Here is an 18,529-nt window from a genome sequence, read left to right on the forward strand (position 1 = left end):
ATCCTGACAAACTCCTCTTCATCCTCAAAGCCCCATCAGCAACAACCCCTTTCTGGAGCCCTTCCCACACTGCTCACCCTTCCCAGCACCTTCAGAGCTGTGGATTCACACACTTGTTTCATTTTCATCATTATCTTGTGAAATATATCCAATTTCCTGGAAGGAGAAACTTCTGGAGGTTTTCTTCAAAATCGGGGTGACCATTATGACCCCAGATTCTAATCTTAGAATGTTGAGGGCCACCTCCCCCTCTGCTATAGCCTGGCCCACTGTAGGGACCGAGGAATGTTTGTGGAATGAATGAATGAACAAATGATTCTAGTCAAACTCCCCTTTTCTGGATGGACAAATAGAGTCCCAGGGTACCAGGGCGAGTTTGGTTAGGACTGGGGCCCCCTCTGGAGAAAGAGGGGAGAAAGAGATCTCCTGAGACCCAGAGCTGCGGTATTGCAGGCGGTTATGCAACGTGCAAAGAGCCTGGAGATTTTGTGCCGAGGACAACCTGTGCGAGTTGACCCGGGCGGTCCTCCTCCTCGCGGTGATGCAGCAAGAAAAGAGCGATCCCTTTAAGAAACCCGGCTCGGCGCGGCCTCGCTGTGACACCGCCTCCCGCGTTAGCGCGAGGGGCTCCAGCTGGCCAGGTCTTTGAGTGGCGCATATAGAAGCCAATGGGAGTGGACGGGGCGGGGCTATGCCCGAGACCGGCGGCCGCAGGCCCCGGGTGCTAGGTACTATCCGCAGCAGGGGCGCCTCGCCAGCGGCAAGGGCTCCTCTTAAAGGAGCCGCTCTCCGCGGCCGCTGCGGAGGGTAGGGAAAGTGGAGAGAGCTGGGGGCTGGAATGGTGGGAAGGTCCTGAGAGGATGCCGAGGTGCGGATGGGTAGAAGGGAGGCAGATTCCGTGGGAATTAAAGGGTGTGGCCCGAATCTAGACTCTCACTCATTTTCACTCCCTGGCCGGGGAGTGTTGGAAGCTGCAGAATTGACCACTAATTTTCCAAGAGGAGGTTGGGCAATAGACTCACCTACCTGCAGCCGCTCTCCCAGTTGATACGCCGCTAAGCTCTCTCCCCCATTTTACCAATAGAAAAACTGAGGCCGCTCCCCGCCCCCCGATCCCATTTGTAAATGAGTCCTGAAGTGGGGGTCAGGGGTCCTGGGTCCATTCCCTGTCCTTCTGGCGGCCTCAGTTTCTCCGTGTGTACGATGATGAAGTAGGCCAGGCTGGACTCCAAGCAAGGTACACTATCAATAATAGCTGCTTCCAGAAGCGTCCCTGCTTCTTACTCATTTTCTGGATCTTGGGGTTCTTCTGAGCGACGAATAGTACGTGACGGGTGGGCAGAGCTGGAGCCCCCTTCCAGCTGGGTGACTCGCCTCTCTGGTGGCCTGGGATAGCCCTTCTTCCAGACAGCAGTATAAAATACTCCTAGCTATCATTATTGGAGGAGAGAGGGGGGAAAGGGAATCCTTGCCTGGGTTAAGGATGAGGCTGGGGGACGGGACCTGGAAGCCCCCCCACCCCAGGAGGGCTTAGGGTGGAGCCTGATAATGAAAGAGTTAAGCCTAGGCTCCGCCCCCTGCAGGATAAATTCCCCGCCTTTGGGACCCCAGCTGCTGCTCTGGAGGAAGCGACAGATCCCGCGCAACCAATCAGATGTGAGGAAGGATTCGAGCAGGTCTCCCGTTGGCTTACTCCACCCCTCCGGAGAATAGAGCCCCTTTAATAAGCACCTACTGTTTTCTTGGCTCCAAGCAGAGCTTCCAAGAATGCTGAGCAATGAAATAGATGATGAGGTTCAGAGAGGAACAGAGAGTTGCCCGCAAGCACACAGTACGTCCTCAGCTTGACCTCTCCGTCCTGTCTGCTGTCCATTTCCACCATGGCCTTCTGGACACAGCTGATGCTGCTGCTTTGGAAGAATTTCCTATATCGCAGGAGGCAGCCGGTAATGTCCAGTCGGGTGGGCCGGGGGTGGGGCGGCCCACAGCCCCCCATAGGCCGCCACTCCCCAAGCCTATTCTGCCCCCGCAGATCCAACTCTTGGTGGAGTTGTTGTGGCCGCTCTTTCTCTTCTTCATCCTGGTGGCCGTTCGCCATTCCCACCCCCCACTCGAGCAGCATGAATGTAAGCCCCCAAGCGTCCAGAGCTTTGGGGTTAGGATTAGCAGTGGTCACTCTATGCACAGGGGCCCCAGTGAGAACCCGGAGCACAGACCGGACGCTCAAATAATGGCTGAGGGGGGCACTCTGTCACTGGGGGTGGGGACTCAGCCAAGAACCCCACACCTGGTGTCCCTGCAGGTCATTTTCCCAACAAGCCGCTGCCCTCAGCAGGCACCATCCCTTGGCTCCAGGGCCTCATCTGCAATGTGAACAACACCTGCTTCCCGTGGCAAACCCCTGGCGAGGAGCCTGGCGTCCTCAGCAACTTCAAGGACTCCCTGTAAACCACTGGGAGCGGCGGGACAGGGGTGGGCAGCTTCGCCTAGCCTCCGCCTCCAGCCTTCTCTCTGTATCCAGGGTTTCGCGGCTCCTGGCAGATGCTCGCACTGTTTTGGGGGGCCCCAGTGCCCATAGGATGCTAGCTAGCCTGAGAAAGCTGATGCCCATTCTGAAGGCTGCACACACAGCCCGAGCAAGTAAGAAGGCGGGCCTGTGGTAGGCGGGGCTGGGCTCTGCGCCTCCACCTGATGGCACAGCTTGGAGTGGGACAAGTGGGACATGGCTCCAGCTAAACTTGGCCTCACCCTGGTCTTCTGTGCTTTACTCCCTCAGCCTTTCCTTGGCCCAGTGAGCAGCCCAAGGAGGGATTGTCCCTGGCCACTCAGCTGCTGGGGACACTGCTGCAAGGGGTGAGGTGGGGACAAGGCAGGATCTGGGACCCTGACCTCACCAAGTCTCACCCTGCCCCTTTCAGGGGCCAGCTTCCAGGCCTTTGCCTGGGCCTTCCCTGCAGTGATATTCCTTAGATTCCAGCCCTGAGACCTTTAACAAGCTCAGGTGCCTCTTGGAGCCTTAGTTTCTCTGTTAGTAAAATGAGGCTATGATTGCATGGACCCCTTGGGAACTTGGATCCCGAGTAAGACGTCCGCAAACCTCATTGTCATCTTGTCATCTTTCTTCCCAGGAGTCCCTGGGCTCTGTGCTGGGTCATGCCCAGGAGTCCGTGGGCAGCCTTGTGGAGACTGCAGAGGACATGGCCCAGGAGGTAGGAGGCCAATGCAGTCTCCACCCCTGCCAGGAAACTAGAGGGGTGGGCTGCAGGAAGGGGAGAGGACAGAGCAACCCTGGGCACCTGTCCTCAGTAGTTGTATGGGGGTACTAGGGCAGAAAGAGAGGGCAAGGGTGCTCCTGGTGGAGGGCCCTGCCCTGGTTATAGCTTGGTGGTGGGGTCACACGGAAGGGAAGCCTGCCCAGCCCTCTGGTGACCCCCCTCCTCCAGCTCCTGGAGCTGCCCAGCCTGGGAGAGCTGTGGGCCCTGCTACAGAGACCCCACAGGCCAGGTGGTCCCCTGGAGGCGGTGGCAGAAGCCCTCTGCAGTGTCAGGGGGCCCAGCAAACCAGGCGGGCCCTCCCTCAACTGGTATGAGGCCAGTGACCTGAAGGAGCTTGTGGGGCAGGAGCCAGCGCAGGCCCTGCGGGACAACAGCCTGAGTGAGTGACCAACCTGGTTTCTACCCCTCTCCCTGGGGAAGCAGGGCCAGGACGTGGGCACAGGGCCTCATGGTGCTCCCACCCTGGCCCTAGGCCCCACCTGCGCTGAGCTGACGGGGGGCCTGGACACCCACCCCCTGTCCCGCCTACTTTGGAGGCGCCTGAAGCCGCTGGTCCTGGGGAAAGTACTGTTCACGCCTGACACACCCTTCACCCGGCAGATCATGGCCCAGGTGACAGTGCGAGGGGCCCTCAGTCCCAGCCTCGGCTGAGGAGGAGAGAGCCAGGCCACAGGAGAGCTCTGAGTCCCGAGACTGGCTGCTCCTGGGCTGGGTCCAGGATGCGGGGTTTGAAATGGAGGGATTGCCAGATTTCAGACAGTGCTCAGAGGTGCAGGATAGAGCATAGGGGAGAAGGCAAGAGGGGTGGGCAGGGGGCTTCACTAGAGGGAAGGGTCATGAACGGCTAAGGCTAGTGTGGACCTCAGCACCCACCTCTTCCAGGTCAACCGAACTTTCCAGGAGCTGGCGCTGTTGAAGGACATCCAGGAGGTGTGGGAGCTGCTGGGACCCCAGCTCTTCAACTTCCTGAACGATAGTGCCAATGTCGCCATGCTACAGGTGGGGCCAGGACAGGAGTGGGAGAGGGGTGTGGGGGGCGGGGGTGTGTGGCAGCAGGGTCACCCCTGATGAGGATTTGGGAGAAGGGCAGGGACTTCCAGGCGAGGGTGTGGAGGTGGGGAGTGGTATCCACGGTGAGCTCAGGCCGCTCACTGGGATGGAAAGAGGGGTAACAGGCCCTGAACGTCCAATGCAGACCCCCATCTTCTCTGACACCCCTACAGAGGCTCCTGCAGATCCAGGACAAGGGAAGGAGGCAGCCAAGACCTGGAGGTGGGGCCAGAGTGGAAGCTCTTCGTGCTTTTCTGAATCCCCGCAGCGGTGGCTACAGCTGGCAGAAGGCCCACGCTGATGTGGGACACCTGGCGGTCACACTGGGCCGTGTGATGGAGGTGAGGGACCGTCCACCTGGGAAAACATCTCCGAGGGGAGAGGCAGCCCTGCTGAGGGCCTCTTAGGAGGAAGCGCGGCTCCGCCTTCAGGTCCAGGGGAGGACCCTGGGGCCTCGAACTCACGCCCAGGTTCCTCCGCAGTGCGTGACTCTGGACAAGCTGGAGGCCGCCCCTTCAGAGGCCGCCCTGGTGGAGCGGGCCCTGAAGCTGCTCTCCGAGCACCGTTTCTGGGCCGGCATCGTCTTCTTGGGGCCCGAGGACTCCCCGGACCCCGCGCAGTCCCCAGGCCCTGGCCACGTGCGCATCAAGATCCGCATGGATATCGATGATGTCGCAAGAACCAATAAGATCAAGGACAGGTGGGGGGCCTTGTGGGTCGGAACCAGAGGGGGAGTGCTAGGGAGCATCTCACCTATCAGAGATCTTGGTAGGTGGGGCCCAAGTCCTTAGACCAATAGGAACCCACGATGGGCGGGGTTTATGGTGTGATGGGCACAGCCAAGGGCTTGGTGGGTGGGGTCAATGCCTTGGCTTCTGGGATAAGATTAAAGCACTTGGCAGGTGGGTCTAGGTAGTTTGTACACAGGTGAGGGCGGAGCTAAAGTTGTGATGGGCAGGTCCCAGCTACTCCCATACTTCTTTCAGGTTTTGGGACCCCGGTCCGGCCGCTGACCCCCTGACGGACCTGCGCTACGTGTGGGGTGGCTTCGTGTACCTGCAAGACCTGCTGGAGCGCGCAGCTGTGCGCGTGCTCACAGGCACCACCCCCCATGCCGGCCTCTACCTCCAGCAGATGCCCTACCCCTGCTATGTGGACGATACGTGAGCACCCTTTCCTCACTTCTCCCAGATGCCAGATCCTGGGTCTCAGGGTGGGGGCCTGGGTGCCATCTGGAATATTCACGCAGTCAAGGCTGAGAACTACGGTTCAGAGGGACCACTCCCCGTGACCTTGTAGCTGGAGGAGCCGGGATCCTTCAGGGTCTGGGGTCTCTGGATACAGGGAGAACGTAACCTGACAGCACCATCAGGAGTCCGAGGACAAGGAAGGGCCAATGTCCTCGCCGCACCTTGGGGTCCCAGGGCGGGAACTGTCGTGCCAGATGGGGGCAGCGCGGGGGTCTTTGGCATCCACCGCAGCTGCCCACTGCCCCAGGTTCCTGCGCGTGCTGAGCCGGTCACTGCCACTCTTCCTGACACTGGCTTGGATCTACTCTGTGGCGTTGACGGTGAAGGCCGTGGTGCGTGAGAAGGAGACTCGGCTGCGCTACACGATGCGCGCCATGGGGCTCAGCGCCACTGCACTGTGGCTGGGCTGGTTCCTCAGCTGCCTCGGGCCCTTCCTCCTCAGCACCGCGCTGCTTGTGCTGGTACTCAAGGTGCGTGCACCCCCGCCTTGCCGACTCGGGACTGGTGCGTGTGTACGGGGAGGTAACGGGCAGGGGGCACCTCGCGGGGTTGCGCGTCCCTAGGCGAATCCGCGCTCTCCCTCCAGCTCCCTTGTCCTCCTGCAGCTCGGAGACATCCTCCCCTACAGCCACCCGGGGGTGCTGTTCCTGTTCTTGGCGGCTTTCGCTGTGGCCACAGTGGTCCAGAGTTTCTTGCTGAGCGCCTTTTTCTCCCGCGCGAACTTGGCAGCCGCCTGTGGGGGTCTTGCCTACTTCGTACTCTATCTGCCCTACGTGCTGTGCGTGGCCTGGAGGGACCAGCTGCCAATGGGCGGCCGCGTGGCCGCGGTGAGAGCCGGGCCGTGTGGGTGCAGGGGTGCTTCACCCTTAGCTGCCCTTGTTTGCTGACCTACCTACCCGCCGCTACCCGCCCCCACCCATAGAGCCTTCTGTCGCCCGTGGCCTTCGGTTTTGGCTGCGAGAGCCTGGCGCTGCTGGAGGAGCAGGGCGAGGGCGCGCAGTGGCACAACTTGGGCACCGGGCCTACAGCAGATGTCTTCAGCTTGGCCCAGGTCTCTGGCCTTCTGTTGCTCGATGCTGCTCTCTATGGCCTTGCCACTTGGTACCTGGAGGCGGTGTGCCCAGGTGGGCCGTAGGAGACGCAGGGGAGACTGGGCTGAGGGCGGCGCGGACGGGGTGGGGCTGAGGGGGCCTGGAATACAGATGAAAGGGTGGGTCTTCCTGGCACCTGCGCACTGGTGGCTGTGTTTGAGGGACGGCCTGGGGCAGGCAGGCAGGTGGGCGGGGCTTCCTGGTTACCCCTTACCTGCATCCCTGCATCCCGGGTGGGCACACTCCAGGGGGAGCGCCTCAGGGGTAACTGAGCACCACTCCCCACAGGCGAGTATGGGATCCCCGAACCGTGGAACTTTCCCTTTCGGAGGAGCTACTGGTTTGGGTCTCAGACCCCCAAGGGTCCTGCCCCAGTTCTGACCGCACAGGACCCCAAGGGTAAGGCCCAACAAACCTTGGCTGTCACTTCCCTGTCTGGATTCTCAGCCCCTACAAAACCCAGGTCCTCATGGATCCCAATTCTCTGGACTTTCCCAGGTCCTGAGGCTCCCCTAACTCCCACAGACCCCAGCCCCACAAGTCCCTGACTCCACAGACCAGCTTGAACAGTCCCCAGGCTTCTGAGGGCGCCCATAACTGAGTCTGCCCTCCTTCCTCAGTGCTGGTGGAGGAGGCGCCCCCTGGCCTGATTCCGGGGGTCTCCATACGCGGCCTGGAAAAGCGCTTTGCTGGCAACCCGCAGCCGGCGCTGTGCGGACTCAGCCTGGACTTCTACCAGGGCCACATTACCGCCTTCCTGGGCCACAATGGGGCTGGCAAAACGACCACAATGTGAGCAGCCATCACTCCTTTCCCCTCACAGCTCCCCTCCCCTCCAGCTCCTCTTCTTGGGTCTCAACTTGCACACTTGTTCAAGGGAAAGGACCTCTGGGGTCAGAAGGTCCCTATCTGTACAGTGACAGAGGACCCTGATGCCCCCCTGCAGCCCCCCAGCCCCAGTTCCCTTTGGACCTCCCCTGTAGTTCACTTTGGATCCACAGTAGGCAGGTGATGAATATTTTCTCTGAGCTTCGTCTTCCCTCCCCTGTAAAATGGGAACATAATACCTCTTTGGTCTGGGCATACAGTAGGTGCCCTGTAAATGCTGGTACCTCTGCTCTGGGAGCCTCAGCCTCCCCTCTGAAGCTGCTCTGAGACCCCTGCACCTGCAGGTCCATCCTGAGTGGCCTCTTTCCACCCACGGCTGGCTCCGCCTCTGTCCTGGGCCACGACGTCCGGACCAGCATGGTAGCCATCCGGCCCTGCCTGGGTGTCTGCCCGCAGTACAACGTGCTCTTTGACCTGTGAGTCTCCATGGGCATGGCAGTGGGGGTGCTGGGTGCTTTCTGGGGCCTTGCCTGCCATGGTAACTCCCCCCATTGTCTTTTGTACACGGCCTCAGACTGACTGTGGATGAGCACATCTGGTTCTATGGGCGGTTGAAGGGTCTGAGCGCAGCTGCCGTGGGTCCCGAGCAGGACCGGCTGCTGCAGGACATGGGGCTGATCCCCAAGAGGCATGCACAGACTCATCACCTGTCAGGTGAGCCTGGACTTGGGGGAGCCTCCAGGTCTGCAGAGATGAGGCTGGGGGGTGGTGCTGGGACTTTATATTGAGGACTGTGGGATGCCAGAGGAGATGGGCAGACTTGGGGACCCAGGAGGAATCAGGCACTGTGGTCCAGGTGGGTAGGGAAAGGTACAGGAAGAAGGGAGGCAGCCCTGCCCAAGACTGTGGAGATCTTGACCCCTGTCCCAACCCAGGCGGGATGCAGCGGAAGCTCTCAGTGGCCATTGCCTTTGTGGGTGGCTCCCAAGTTGTTATCCTGGATGAGCCCACAGCTGGTGTGGACCCCACTTCCCGTCGAGGCATCTGGGAGCTACTGCTCAAATATCGTGAAGGTAAGAACTGGGAGTGGCCTGAGATTTCCCTGGATGCTGATTGAAAGGTCAGATCTTTCTGACAAAGAGGTGATGGAAGATGGGGTTTTGAGTGATAAGTAGGAGTTTACCGCATGGGGCAGGGACCACAGCTTGGGCAGCCTGATGACATGTGTGGGTTGGGTCCCCTGCCTAGGTCGCACACTGATCCTCTCCACCCACCACCTGGATGAGGCGGAGCTGTTGGGAGACAGGGTGGCGGTAGTGGCAGGGGGCCGCCTGTGCTGCTGTGGCTCTCCTCTGTTCCTGCGACGTCACTTGGGCTCCGGATACTACCTGACCTTGGCCAAGGGTCCCCCGCGTCTGGCGACCAGCAAAAAGGTGAGGGCTGGAACTGACCTCCGACCGACCCCAGTTCTTAAGACCCCATCCAGGCGCGATGGCCATGGCAGCTGGTGCCCCTCTGCCCCCAGGGTGAAGCCGGCTTGAAGAACAGCATGGATGCTGGGCAGAAAAGGGAGCCAGGCAGCCAGGCCAGCTCTGCCGGTGAGGGCGGGGTGGGAGAGCCTGAGTGAGGGGCTGTGGATGGGGCTGGGAGAGCCAGAGGGAGGGGCCAGTGGGGGGGCAGTGACTTGGTTCAGGGCAACAGGCCTGACGACCCCAGGCTTGACCCCTGACCTGACCCCTGAGCTGAGCTGACACACAAACCTACCTCTGACCCTGAGTGGACTCTGGCCCTGACCCCAGGTCAAGTCCTGCCATTGGGTGCTTAATCCTGACCTCCTCTGCCCTCAGGGACTGGTCCCTTGTGGGTCACCCAAGCCCCTTCCTCAAGGGGGTAGGGCAGGAGCCAGGGCAACATGGGACCCCAGGGCCCCTGACATGCCTGCCGCCCACCTAGGTGCAGCCCAGCTGTGGGCCATAGTGCAGCGCCACGTGCCCGGCACACGGCTGGTCAAGGATCTGCCACATGAGCTGGTGCTGGCGCTGCCCTACAAGGGTGCCCTGGATGGCAGCTTCGCTGAGCTCTTCCATGATCTGGACCAGCGGCTGGGGGAGCTGGGACTGGCTGGCTATGGGATCTCTGACACCAGCCTGGAGGAGGTGTGGCTGCTGGATGAGGTGGGGGGCAGGAGGAGGGCTGCCTGGAGGAGGTGGTGCCTGGAAGGATGAAGAAGAGTCTGCCTGTGGACACCTGGGTGTCCCAGGGAGGAGGCAGGGCCCACATGGAGGCCTGGAGGCTCAGAGGCCCTCAGGGAGGCTTGGGGACCCCCAGTGTTTGAGGGATATGTGGCCCTTGAGTCCCCCTCCCTCTTGTGTGTCCCCAGGCTCTGTCTGAGCCCCCTGCTTTGTCTTCCCAGATCTTCTTGAAGGTGGTGGAGGATTGTGCTGTGGACGCAGGCCCAGAGGGTATGCCTGCAGGCCCCTGTCCTAACCCCTCACCCTGGTCCAGAGTCCAACCTGACTTTAGACCAAGTCCCCACTCTTGCCTAACATGACCCAACCTACAGCCCTGACCTCCACCCTGATTCCTGACCCCTCCTTTGTGAGCCTTGACACTGGCCCAGACCCCAGGCCAAACACTAAGCCTGACCCCAACACTGGTGACTTTGCAGATGGTAGGCCCAGGCAGGGCCCGTGCTTGGGTATTGCTCATCCCGATGCGACTAGGAAGCTCCAGGTTCCGCCAGAAGAGACAGCCCTGGAGAATGGAGGGCTGGGTGAGTTGTCCCTGCCCCACCCTGTGGCCCTTCCTGGTCCCCAGGGCCGAGCACTGACCCTCCCATCCCCCACAGTTGGCTCTGCCCCTGAGACACAGGCACTACAGGGCTCTGGGCCGGCCACCGCAGGCCGCGTACACAGCTGGGCGCTCACCTACCAGCAACTCCGGGCCTTACTTCTCAAGCGTTTCCTGCTTGCCCGCCGCAGCCGCCGTGGCCTGTTTGCTCAGGTGAGGGGCCACCTAGTAGGGGAGTGTGGGGGAAGCCCCTTGGTGTCTTTCTTACACTCTACGACCTAATTCATCCCCATAAGCCCAGGTGTATGCCCCACTTTGAACACTTTTATTGAGAGCACTGGGGAGCCATGGATGGTTCTAGAACAGGATCAGGGAAGGCTGCAGGTGAGCCTGGCAGCCAATGGGTGGGGAACTGATGGGCTGGCCCTTCAGATTGTGCTACCTGCTCTCTTCGTGGGCCTGGCGCTGGTGTTCAGCCTCATTGCACCCCCATTTGGATACTACCCAGCTCTGCAGCTGAGCCCCAGCATGTATGGCTCCCAGGTGTCCTTCTTCAGGTAGGTGCAGAGGAGAGGGGCCTGGTGGGGAGACGGGGCCCAGGGGCCTGTGGGCACAGCCCTGACCCTGCACCCACTATACACAGTGATGACACTCCAGGGGACCCTGAACACGCCCGCCTGCTCGAGGCCCTGCTGGAGGAGGCTGGACTGGAGGAGCCTTACCTGAAAAGTAACTCCAGCAGGTGAGGGCCCTCCAGCCTGGGCCTGGCTCCTCTCCGGCCTCGGTTTCCCTGTCTGGGCTCTGGAGCATCCCCCATGCCTGGTTGGGAGCAGGGGGCCTCCAGTCCCACCCCCACCCTGCTCCTACCCCCACAGGGCACCAGCATGCGCACGGCCTGCCCTCTGCCACTTCTCGGTGCCTGATGTCCCTGCGGACGTGGCTGAGGTCTTGGCCAGTGGCAACTGGACCCCGGAGTCTCCATCCCCCGCCTGCCAGTGCAGCCAGCCTGGTGCCCGCCGCCTGCTGCCTGACTGCCCTGCTGCGGCCGGTGGTCCCCCGCCACCCCAGGCGCCAACCAGCTCTGGTGAAGTGGTCCAGAACTTAACGGGCCGAAACCTGTCTGACTTCCTGGTCAAGACCTACCCGCGCCTGGTGCGCCAAGGGTGAGCACCACCCTGGACTTGGCGTGGCCAGCTGTAGCAGGGGTCCAGTGGGGAGGATGTGGTACAGTCCTGGGAGGGGTTGGGGGGATGCCCAGGCTGGGGCTCTGGTCTGGGGCCTACTGGGGGCCCTCTGTGCCTCCTTCTTTTAATTTGTCTCACTCAACTCACCAGCATCTTTGTCTCTGTCCCACTCACCTCTCTGTGTCTGTCTCTCTCACAGCCTGAAGACCAAGAAATGGGTGAATGAGGTCAGGTAAGGAGGGTCCCTTGCATGGGTTCCTTTCCTGTGCCCTCTGCCTGCCTGCCGCCCCACCCTCCCAACCCTCAGCTGTCTCCCACCTCCACTGCCCCTCAGGTATGGGGGCTTCTCCCTGGAGGGCCGAGACCCAGGCCTGCCCTCGGGCTTGGAGGTGGGCCGCTCCCTGGAGGAACTGCGGGCACTGCTGAACCCCGCACCAGGCGAGGCCCTCGACCACCTCCTGAACAATCTCACAGCATGGGCTGTTGGTCTGGACACTCAAGATGGCCTCAAGGTGGTAACTGGCGGTGGCCAGCTGGCACTGTGGTGGGGGAGGTCTGATCCCAGGTCACTGACCCCTTGGCCCCAATTCCATCACAGATCTGGTTTAACAACAAGGGCTGGCACGCCATGGTGGCCTTTGTAAACCGAGCCAACAACGCTCTCCTGCGTGCCCACCTGCCACCAGGCTCCTCCCACCATGCCCACAGCATCACCACGCTCAATCACCCCCTGAACCTCACCAAGGAGCAGTTGTCTGAGGCTGCACTGTGAGTGCCCCTACCCCGTGTGTCCCGCCACCTTGTGTGCCACTCCACCCTGCGTGTCCCCCTGTCCCATGTATCCCCCCACCCCGGTTGGTCTCTCTGTTGTTTCTGGTGGTGGAAGCTGAAGTTACGCTCTGCCACACTCTTGCTGTGTAAACAGAGAACAAGAACTTCCCCTCTCCACCCCTTAGGCCAGGGTAATGGGGCATCATCAGGCTTCATGGGCTGCAGTCTCCCCCATCTGCCTGCACGTCCTTGTCACATCCACTTCTATCCTACTAGAGACCTGGACGATCTCTCCCTGCCTAACAGTTCAAAATGGCTCAGGACATTCCCCACCAGCTGTGTCTAGCCCTGGGGACCTCAGTCCCATCAGTGGTGAGCACAGCTCCTCTCTGAGCAGCTCATGCCCCTTCACTCCCAGGATGGCCTCCTCAGTGGACGTGCTTGTCTCCATCTGCGTGGTCTTCGCCATGTCCTTTGTCCCGGCCAGCTTCATCCTTGTCCTCATTGACGAGCGTGTCACCCGAGCCAAACACCTGCAGTGCATGGGGGGCCTGCCCCCCACTCTCTACTGGCTTGGCAACTTTCTCTGGGACGTGGTACGCAGACCGCCTGGAGGGTTGGGGGCCCTGCCACCACTTGCCACTGCCTCTTCTGGCCCTTTCTGGTCAGGAACTTGTCTAGGATGGCACCACTGAAGTCTTGGGGATGATGGAGACCTCGTCCTATTATCCAAAGCACAGGGAGGTTGGGGTGGGACACAATGCCAAGGATGCCTGTGGGCTTCCCTGGTAGCTCAGCATACTGAAGGTATAACCACCATCTCCAATGCAGTGTAACTACTTGGTGTCAGCGTGCATCGTGGTGCTCATCTTTTTGGCCTTCCAGCAGAGGGCGTATGTGGCCCCTGCCAACCTGCCTGCCCTCCTGCTGTTGCTACTACTGTATGGGTGAGGTTCCCAGCCCCTCCAGGACTTGTTCTCCCTCAACTCTGCTGAGGGAGCTGGGACTCTATAGCAGATCCTAAGGAGAGATATGGAGATCTGAGAGGACTCCAAGTGTGATCTTATTCAGGGGGTATGCCAAGGAGGCCTTAAAAGCTCATCTTGACCTGACCATGTTACAGAGGTCTACAACACAGTTTGGGATGGGAGATCTATATTCTTCTCAGGGCTGCTCAGCCTGTCTGGCAATAACAGTGGCTCCTGTTCCCCCTCAGCTGGTCAATCACGCCACTCATGTACCCAGCCTCCTTCTTCTTCTCCGTGCCCAGCACAGCCTATGTTGTGCTCACCTGCATCAATCTGTTCATTGGTATCAATGGCAGCATGGCCACCTTCGTGCTTGAGCTCTTCTCTGATCAGGTGGGACCCACAAGGCTGGGCCTTGGGTTGGGGTCAGACTGGGCCTCAGCCTCGGCTTCTGACCCACCTCCTTCTTAATCTGCCCCTGAGCAGAAGTTGCAGAAGGTGAGCCGGATCCTGAAACAGGTCTTCCTTATCTTTCCTCACTTCTGCTTGGGCCGGGGCCTCATCGACATGGTGCGGAACCAGGCCATGGCTGATGCCTTTGAGCGCTTGGGTGAGAACTTCTCTCCAGGAGGGGAAGTGCCAGACAAGAGTCAATCCTACAGTGCAGGGACAAACAGCAGCCCCTAGGAAGAGAACTTGAGGTCTTAGATGACCTGGAAGGGTGGGTAGGCAAAGTTAAAAGTGCAGCAAAGCAGCCATAAAAGTTAACTCCATCTTGGTCATGTCACAAGAGGTCTAAGGCACTAAATAAAGGAGGTGGCAATGCCACTGTTTTCCATGCCAATTAGACCTCAGTTGAGTGTCTATTCAGCTTGGTGCTTTCCCTTAAGAACCCAAGGTGACCTGAATGGGGAGAGGCCCAGTAACCAAGACCCTAAAATGACCCTATCCCTCTTTGTGTCCCCACAGGAGAGGGGTATTTCCAGTCGCCCCTGCGTTGGGAGGTGGTCGGCAAGAACCTCTTGGCCATGTTCATACAGGGGCCAATCTTCCTCCTCTTTACATTACTGCTTCAGCACCACAACCGCCTCCTACCACAGTCAGTGGGGACCAGGGAGGGTGGCAGGGACTGGGGTCTCGCTCTGGGCCCACTCATATCTCTGTCCTTAGACCCAAGCTGAGGCCGTTACCCGCCCTGGGAGAGGAGGATGAGGATGTGGCCCGTGAGCGGGAACGGGTAGTACAAGGGGCCACCCAGGGGGATGTGTTGGTACTGAGGGACCTGACCAAGGTGGGTGTGGGTTGGGGGGCCTCCACTGCTGGGTTGGGGGGGCCTCCACTGGCCCACCCACCTTTCTCATGGACTTCCATCCTCCCAGGTGTACCCTGGGCAGAGGACACCAGCTGTTGACCGCCTGTGCCTGGGGATCCCCCCTGGTGAGGTAAGTCCAGGTGGTGCAAGGGTGAGAGGCTGCCCTATTGTACGCCCACTGGTCTTTACCATGTTTGTGTCTACCTCCCCCTATGGAACACCTACTCTGTCTGTTGTCCTATACTGAGTACCTACTGGCTGTCAGTATTTGAGCTCCTATTTAGAGCCAACAAATATGAAGCTCCTATTGCATGGTTACATTTATTGATCCCCACTGTGTGCAATAAGATTAACAAGATCTTAGTGAGGATAAATTTGTTATTGAACACCTACTGGCCTCCCATACATGTGCCAGTTACTATGTGCACCTACTATATGTTAGCATTTATTGAGTACCAACTGTATACAGTAAAGCTTGTTGAACCCCCCCACCATTGGTGTACCAAAAGTGTATTGAATGCCACCTTTGTGATGATCAACTTTTATCAAACACCAACATTTATGAGTCCATACTTTATATGTATTAAGCACTTGCTCACAACCAATATTTAGTAGGCACCTGCTCTGTACCAATGCACATTCAAGCAACTACTTTGTGCAAACTTGTCTGCTGTGGTCCATTTCCTGGCCACCTACTAGGGGCTAGCACACACCTGTGAAAACCTGTGGTGTGTTGGTATAAATTGCCATCACTCTTTAGCAAATGCCTACTGTGTTCAGTCAACCTCTCCATCTTGGGTTGACTGTGTGCCCAGCATGAATTCTCACCAGGTGCTCTTGCTGTCGGTACCCACTGCATGGCAGGAAACATTCAGCCAACTCTTGCCTCAATATTTATGGAGCACTGACTGCAAGTGACCTTTATAGAACATCTACTGTGTCCATTGATTAAATACATGCTGTGTGTCATCTAGCACTTCTGCTATGTGACAGCTTGTGCCCACTCACACACCCCAGTATCTGCCCAGGGATCCCCTTGCCCACAGCCCTCCCAGTGGAAGCTGAGAAGCCTGTCCCAGAAGTCAGAGATGCTGGGACAATTGTCCGGGCTTCTATGAGTGCCTTCTGTGGGTATACCTGCAGTGTTTCGGGCTGCTGGGCGTGAACGGAGCAGGGAAAACATCCACATTCCGCATGGTGACTGGGGACACGCTGCCCAGTGGGGGTGAGGCCATTCTGGAAGGCCACAGGTGAGGGGCTCCTGGGCTCTTGTTCCTCCCCACCTTCCCCTGCTCTCGCATATATGGACAGGATCAGCCTGGCCTTGAGTCCCCCTGCAATGGACCCGGCCCTGAGTTACCTCCTGTCCCTTATCAGGGTGGGTGAGCCCCAAGGCCCCTGCTTGCCCCTCGCATGGCCAGGGCCAGCCAGTGCCCTGAGTTCCCTGTCCCCCATCCCCCATCCCCAGCGTGGCCCAGGAACCGGCTGCAGCTCACCGCCGCATGGGCTACTGCCCTCAGTCGGATGCCATCTTCGAGCTGCTGACCGGTCGTGAGCACCTGGAGCTGTATGCACGCCTGCGAGGAGTCCCCGAAGCCCAAGTTGCCCAGGTGATCACTCTCCCCACTAACCCCTCCGGTCCCCACCCCAATCTCTCCCTTGGACCACAGTCTCTGCTGCTCTCGGTCCCCTGACCTTAGGTCCTCTGGCCCTGCCCTGCCCTCCCTGAGCGCCTACACACTCATCGGGTCCACCCCCACACCCCCAGCCCTTCCCACCATCCTCAGGCTGCACTCGCCCCGTCTCTGCTTAGGGGCCCGCCCCTTCTCTCTTAGACCTTCCTGGCTGTGGCCCCGCCTACTTTCACCTCCGGGTTAGGGCTTCGCTTCCGGCCACCAGGCCAGGCCCTGCCTCTCCTGGTCTGGCCCCGTCTCCAGTCGCAGCCCCGCCCCGTATTGGCTCTGGCCCCACCCTCTTTAGTTACCTTCCCACGGTATCCCCGGGCTTCCCTGGTGGCTCAGCCGGTTAAGAATCCGCCTGCAATGCAAGAGCTCTGGGTTCGATCCCTGTGTCAGGAAGATCCCCGGAAAAGGAAATGGCATCCCACTCCAGTATTCTTGCTTGGGAAATCCCATGGACAGCGGAGCCTGGCGGACTCTAATCCATGGAGTCACAAAGAGTCCACCACTGAGCACTGAGCGTCTAAACCACCACCATATCCCCTCCCTAGCCCCTCCCACTCACCCTGCACCCCATTCTCACTCTGCCCTTCCCATTCCATCCTGCCATAGACAGCAAGCTACGGCCTGACACGCCTGGGCCTCTCTCAGTATGCTGACCAGCCCGCTGGCACCTACAGCGGGGGCAACAAGCGGAAGCTGGCGACAGCCGTGGCTCTGGTGGGGGACCCGGCTTTAGTCTTTCTGGTATGTGTGTGAGGATGGGAGGACAGAGGAGGGGAAGGGGCCGCATTTAAGCATCTCCCTGCTCTGCGCCCAGGACGAGCCGACCACTGGCATGGACCCTGGTGCCCGGCGGTTCCTCTGGAACAGTCTTCTGGCCGTGGTGCAGGAGGGCCGCTCCGTGGTTCTCACCTCACACAGGTGGGCCTGGGGAACGAGCAGTCTGGGACTGACAGGAAATGTCCAGAGCACAAGGTGGCCCAGAGCTGCAGGCTGAGGGTCCCTGGGAGGGGCAGCCCAGAGCCAAGTGCCGTGGGTCCAGGCCTGGTTGGAGCTCACGTCACTGGGCTCCCACAGCATGGAGGAGTGCGAGGCACTCTGCACACGCCTGGCCATCATGGTGAATGGGCGGTTCCGCTGCCTGGGCAGTGCGCAGCACCTCAAGGGCAGGTGAGCGGGGCAAGGCCTCAAGGCCTGGGTGCGGGCAGATCAGGGTGGAGGTGTAGGTGGGCCTGGAGGGGAGATCAGGTGGGGCCAGTTTGGGTTCTAACCAGGGAACAGGCAGGGATCATGGACTGTCCTGGAGAGGGGACAAGGCTGGACGGAGATGGGGAGGAGGTCTGATGGGTGAAGGTGTGTCCATGGGCAGAGGCCAAAGAGGGTCCGGCAAGTGAGCATGACCTGGATATTGCAGTGGGGCATGGCATTGCGTGGGTGGGACTGGGGAGCAGCAGGGTTAGAGACTGATGAGCATGTAGCCAGGGCTAGGAGCAGAGGTTGGGGTCAGGTTTGCCTGGGGGTCTAGAGGAGCCAAGTATAGGGGTGGGGCTAGAAGAGGGCTGGAAGATGGTATGGGCGGGTCCATTAGCTATCGTCTACCCCACCCACCCCAGATTCGGGGCTGGCCATACACTGACCCTGAGGGTGCCCTTGTCGAGATCCAAGTTGGCGGCTGACTTTGTGGCCCAGGCGTTCCCGGGAGCTGAGCTGCGGGAGGCGCATGGTGGCCGCCTGCGCTTCCAGCTGCTGCCAGGAGGGCGCTGCACCTTGGCGCTAGTCTTTGGATTGCTGGCAGCACACGGCGCAGAGCATGGTGTGGAGGACTTCTCTGTGAGCCAGACCACGCTGGAGGAGGTGACCGCCATGCCAGAACGGGGCTGGGGTAAAGATGGGGTTGGGGGCTAGGCCCTCAAGCTGACCTCTCCTCCTGTTTCCCTGGGCCATCCACCTCTAGGTATTCTTGTACTTCTCCAAGGATCAGGGCAAAGAGGAAGATGAGAAGGAGACAGAAGTGGGGGCTGACCCTGTGCTAGGCCCGCAGCACCCCAAACTCATAACCCAGTTCCTCGATGACCACAGCATGGCTGAGACGGTCCTCTGAGCCTCCTCCTCTGTGGAGCTGGAGGGACCAAAGCAGGGCAGAGGGGCTGAAGCTTGACCCAGACTCCAGAGGCCCTGGAGGAAATAAAGGGAAGCTGTGGTGTGAAGCACTGTGTACCTGTGTCCCTGTGCCAGGTTGCATATTCATCCCAAAACGGCTCTGTACATGTGCCTGGACACTGGGCTTGGCACAGAGTGTGTGCTGGAGTGCGTGTGTGGATGCAGATG

General features: G+C 59.9%; 1 protein-coding gene across 1 annotated transcript; it reads left to right on the top strand.

Moving 5' to 3' along the window:
• Window positions 1-1,749: 1,749 nt before the first annotated feature.
• On the top strand, window positions 1,750-18,391 carry ABCA7 (ATP binding cassette subfamily A member 7). The gene is made up of 46 exons (XM_070374263.1): window positions 1,750-1,946; window positions 2,033-2,126; window positions 2,303-2,444; window positions 2,522-2,640; window positions 2,777-2,853; window positions 3,129-3,209; window positions 3,444-3,654; window positions 3,748-3,887; window positions 4,158-4,274; window positions 4,499-4,666; window positions 4,808-5,025; window positions 5,312-5,488; window positions 5,823-6,045; window positions 6,181-6,402; window positions 6,498-6,699; window positions 6,955-7,065; window positions 7,287-7,458; window positions 7,839-7,970; window positions 8,069-8,208; window positions 8,430-8,567; window positions 8,743-8,927; window positions 9,020-9,092; window positions 9,448-9,650; window positions 9,908-9,956; window positions 10,163-10,267; window positions 10,343-10,497; window positions 10,717-10,841; window positions 10,928-11,026; window positions 11,160-11,447; window positions 11,668-11,700; window positions 11,803-11,980; window positions 12,067-12,236; window positions 12,658-12,835; window positions 13,071-13,186; window positions 13,456-13,600; window positions 13,694-13,817; window positions 14,177-14,306; window positions 14,378-14,498; window positions 14,587-14,649; window positions 15,663-15,769; window positions 15,988-16,129; window positions 16,811-16,945; window positions 17,019-17,122; window positions 17,279-17,371; window positions 17,815-18,055; window positions 18,156-18,391. Exons 1-46 carry the CDS (start codon window positions 1,881-1,883, stop codon window positions 18,300-18,302), a joined length of 6,459 nt encoding a protein of 2,152 aa, XP_070230364.1. The 5' UTR covers window positions 1,750-1,880; the 3' UTR covers window positions 18,303-18,391.
• The last annotated feature ends 138 nt before the right edge of the window (window positions 18,392-18,529 follow it).

The sequence above is a fragment of the Bos mutus genome, chromosome 7 (assembly GCF_027580195.1).
Source record: "Bos mutus isolate GX-2022 chromosome 7, NWIPB_WYAK_1.1, whole genome shotgun sequence".
In the NCBI taxonomy this organism is placed as follows: Eukaryota; Metazoa; Chordata; class Mammalia; order Artiodactyla; family Bovidae; genus Bos; species Bos mutus.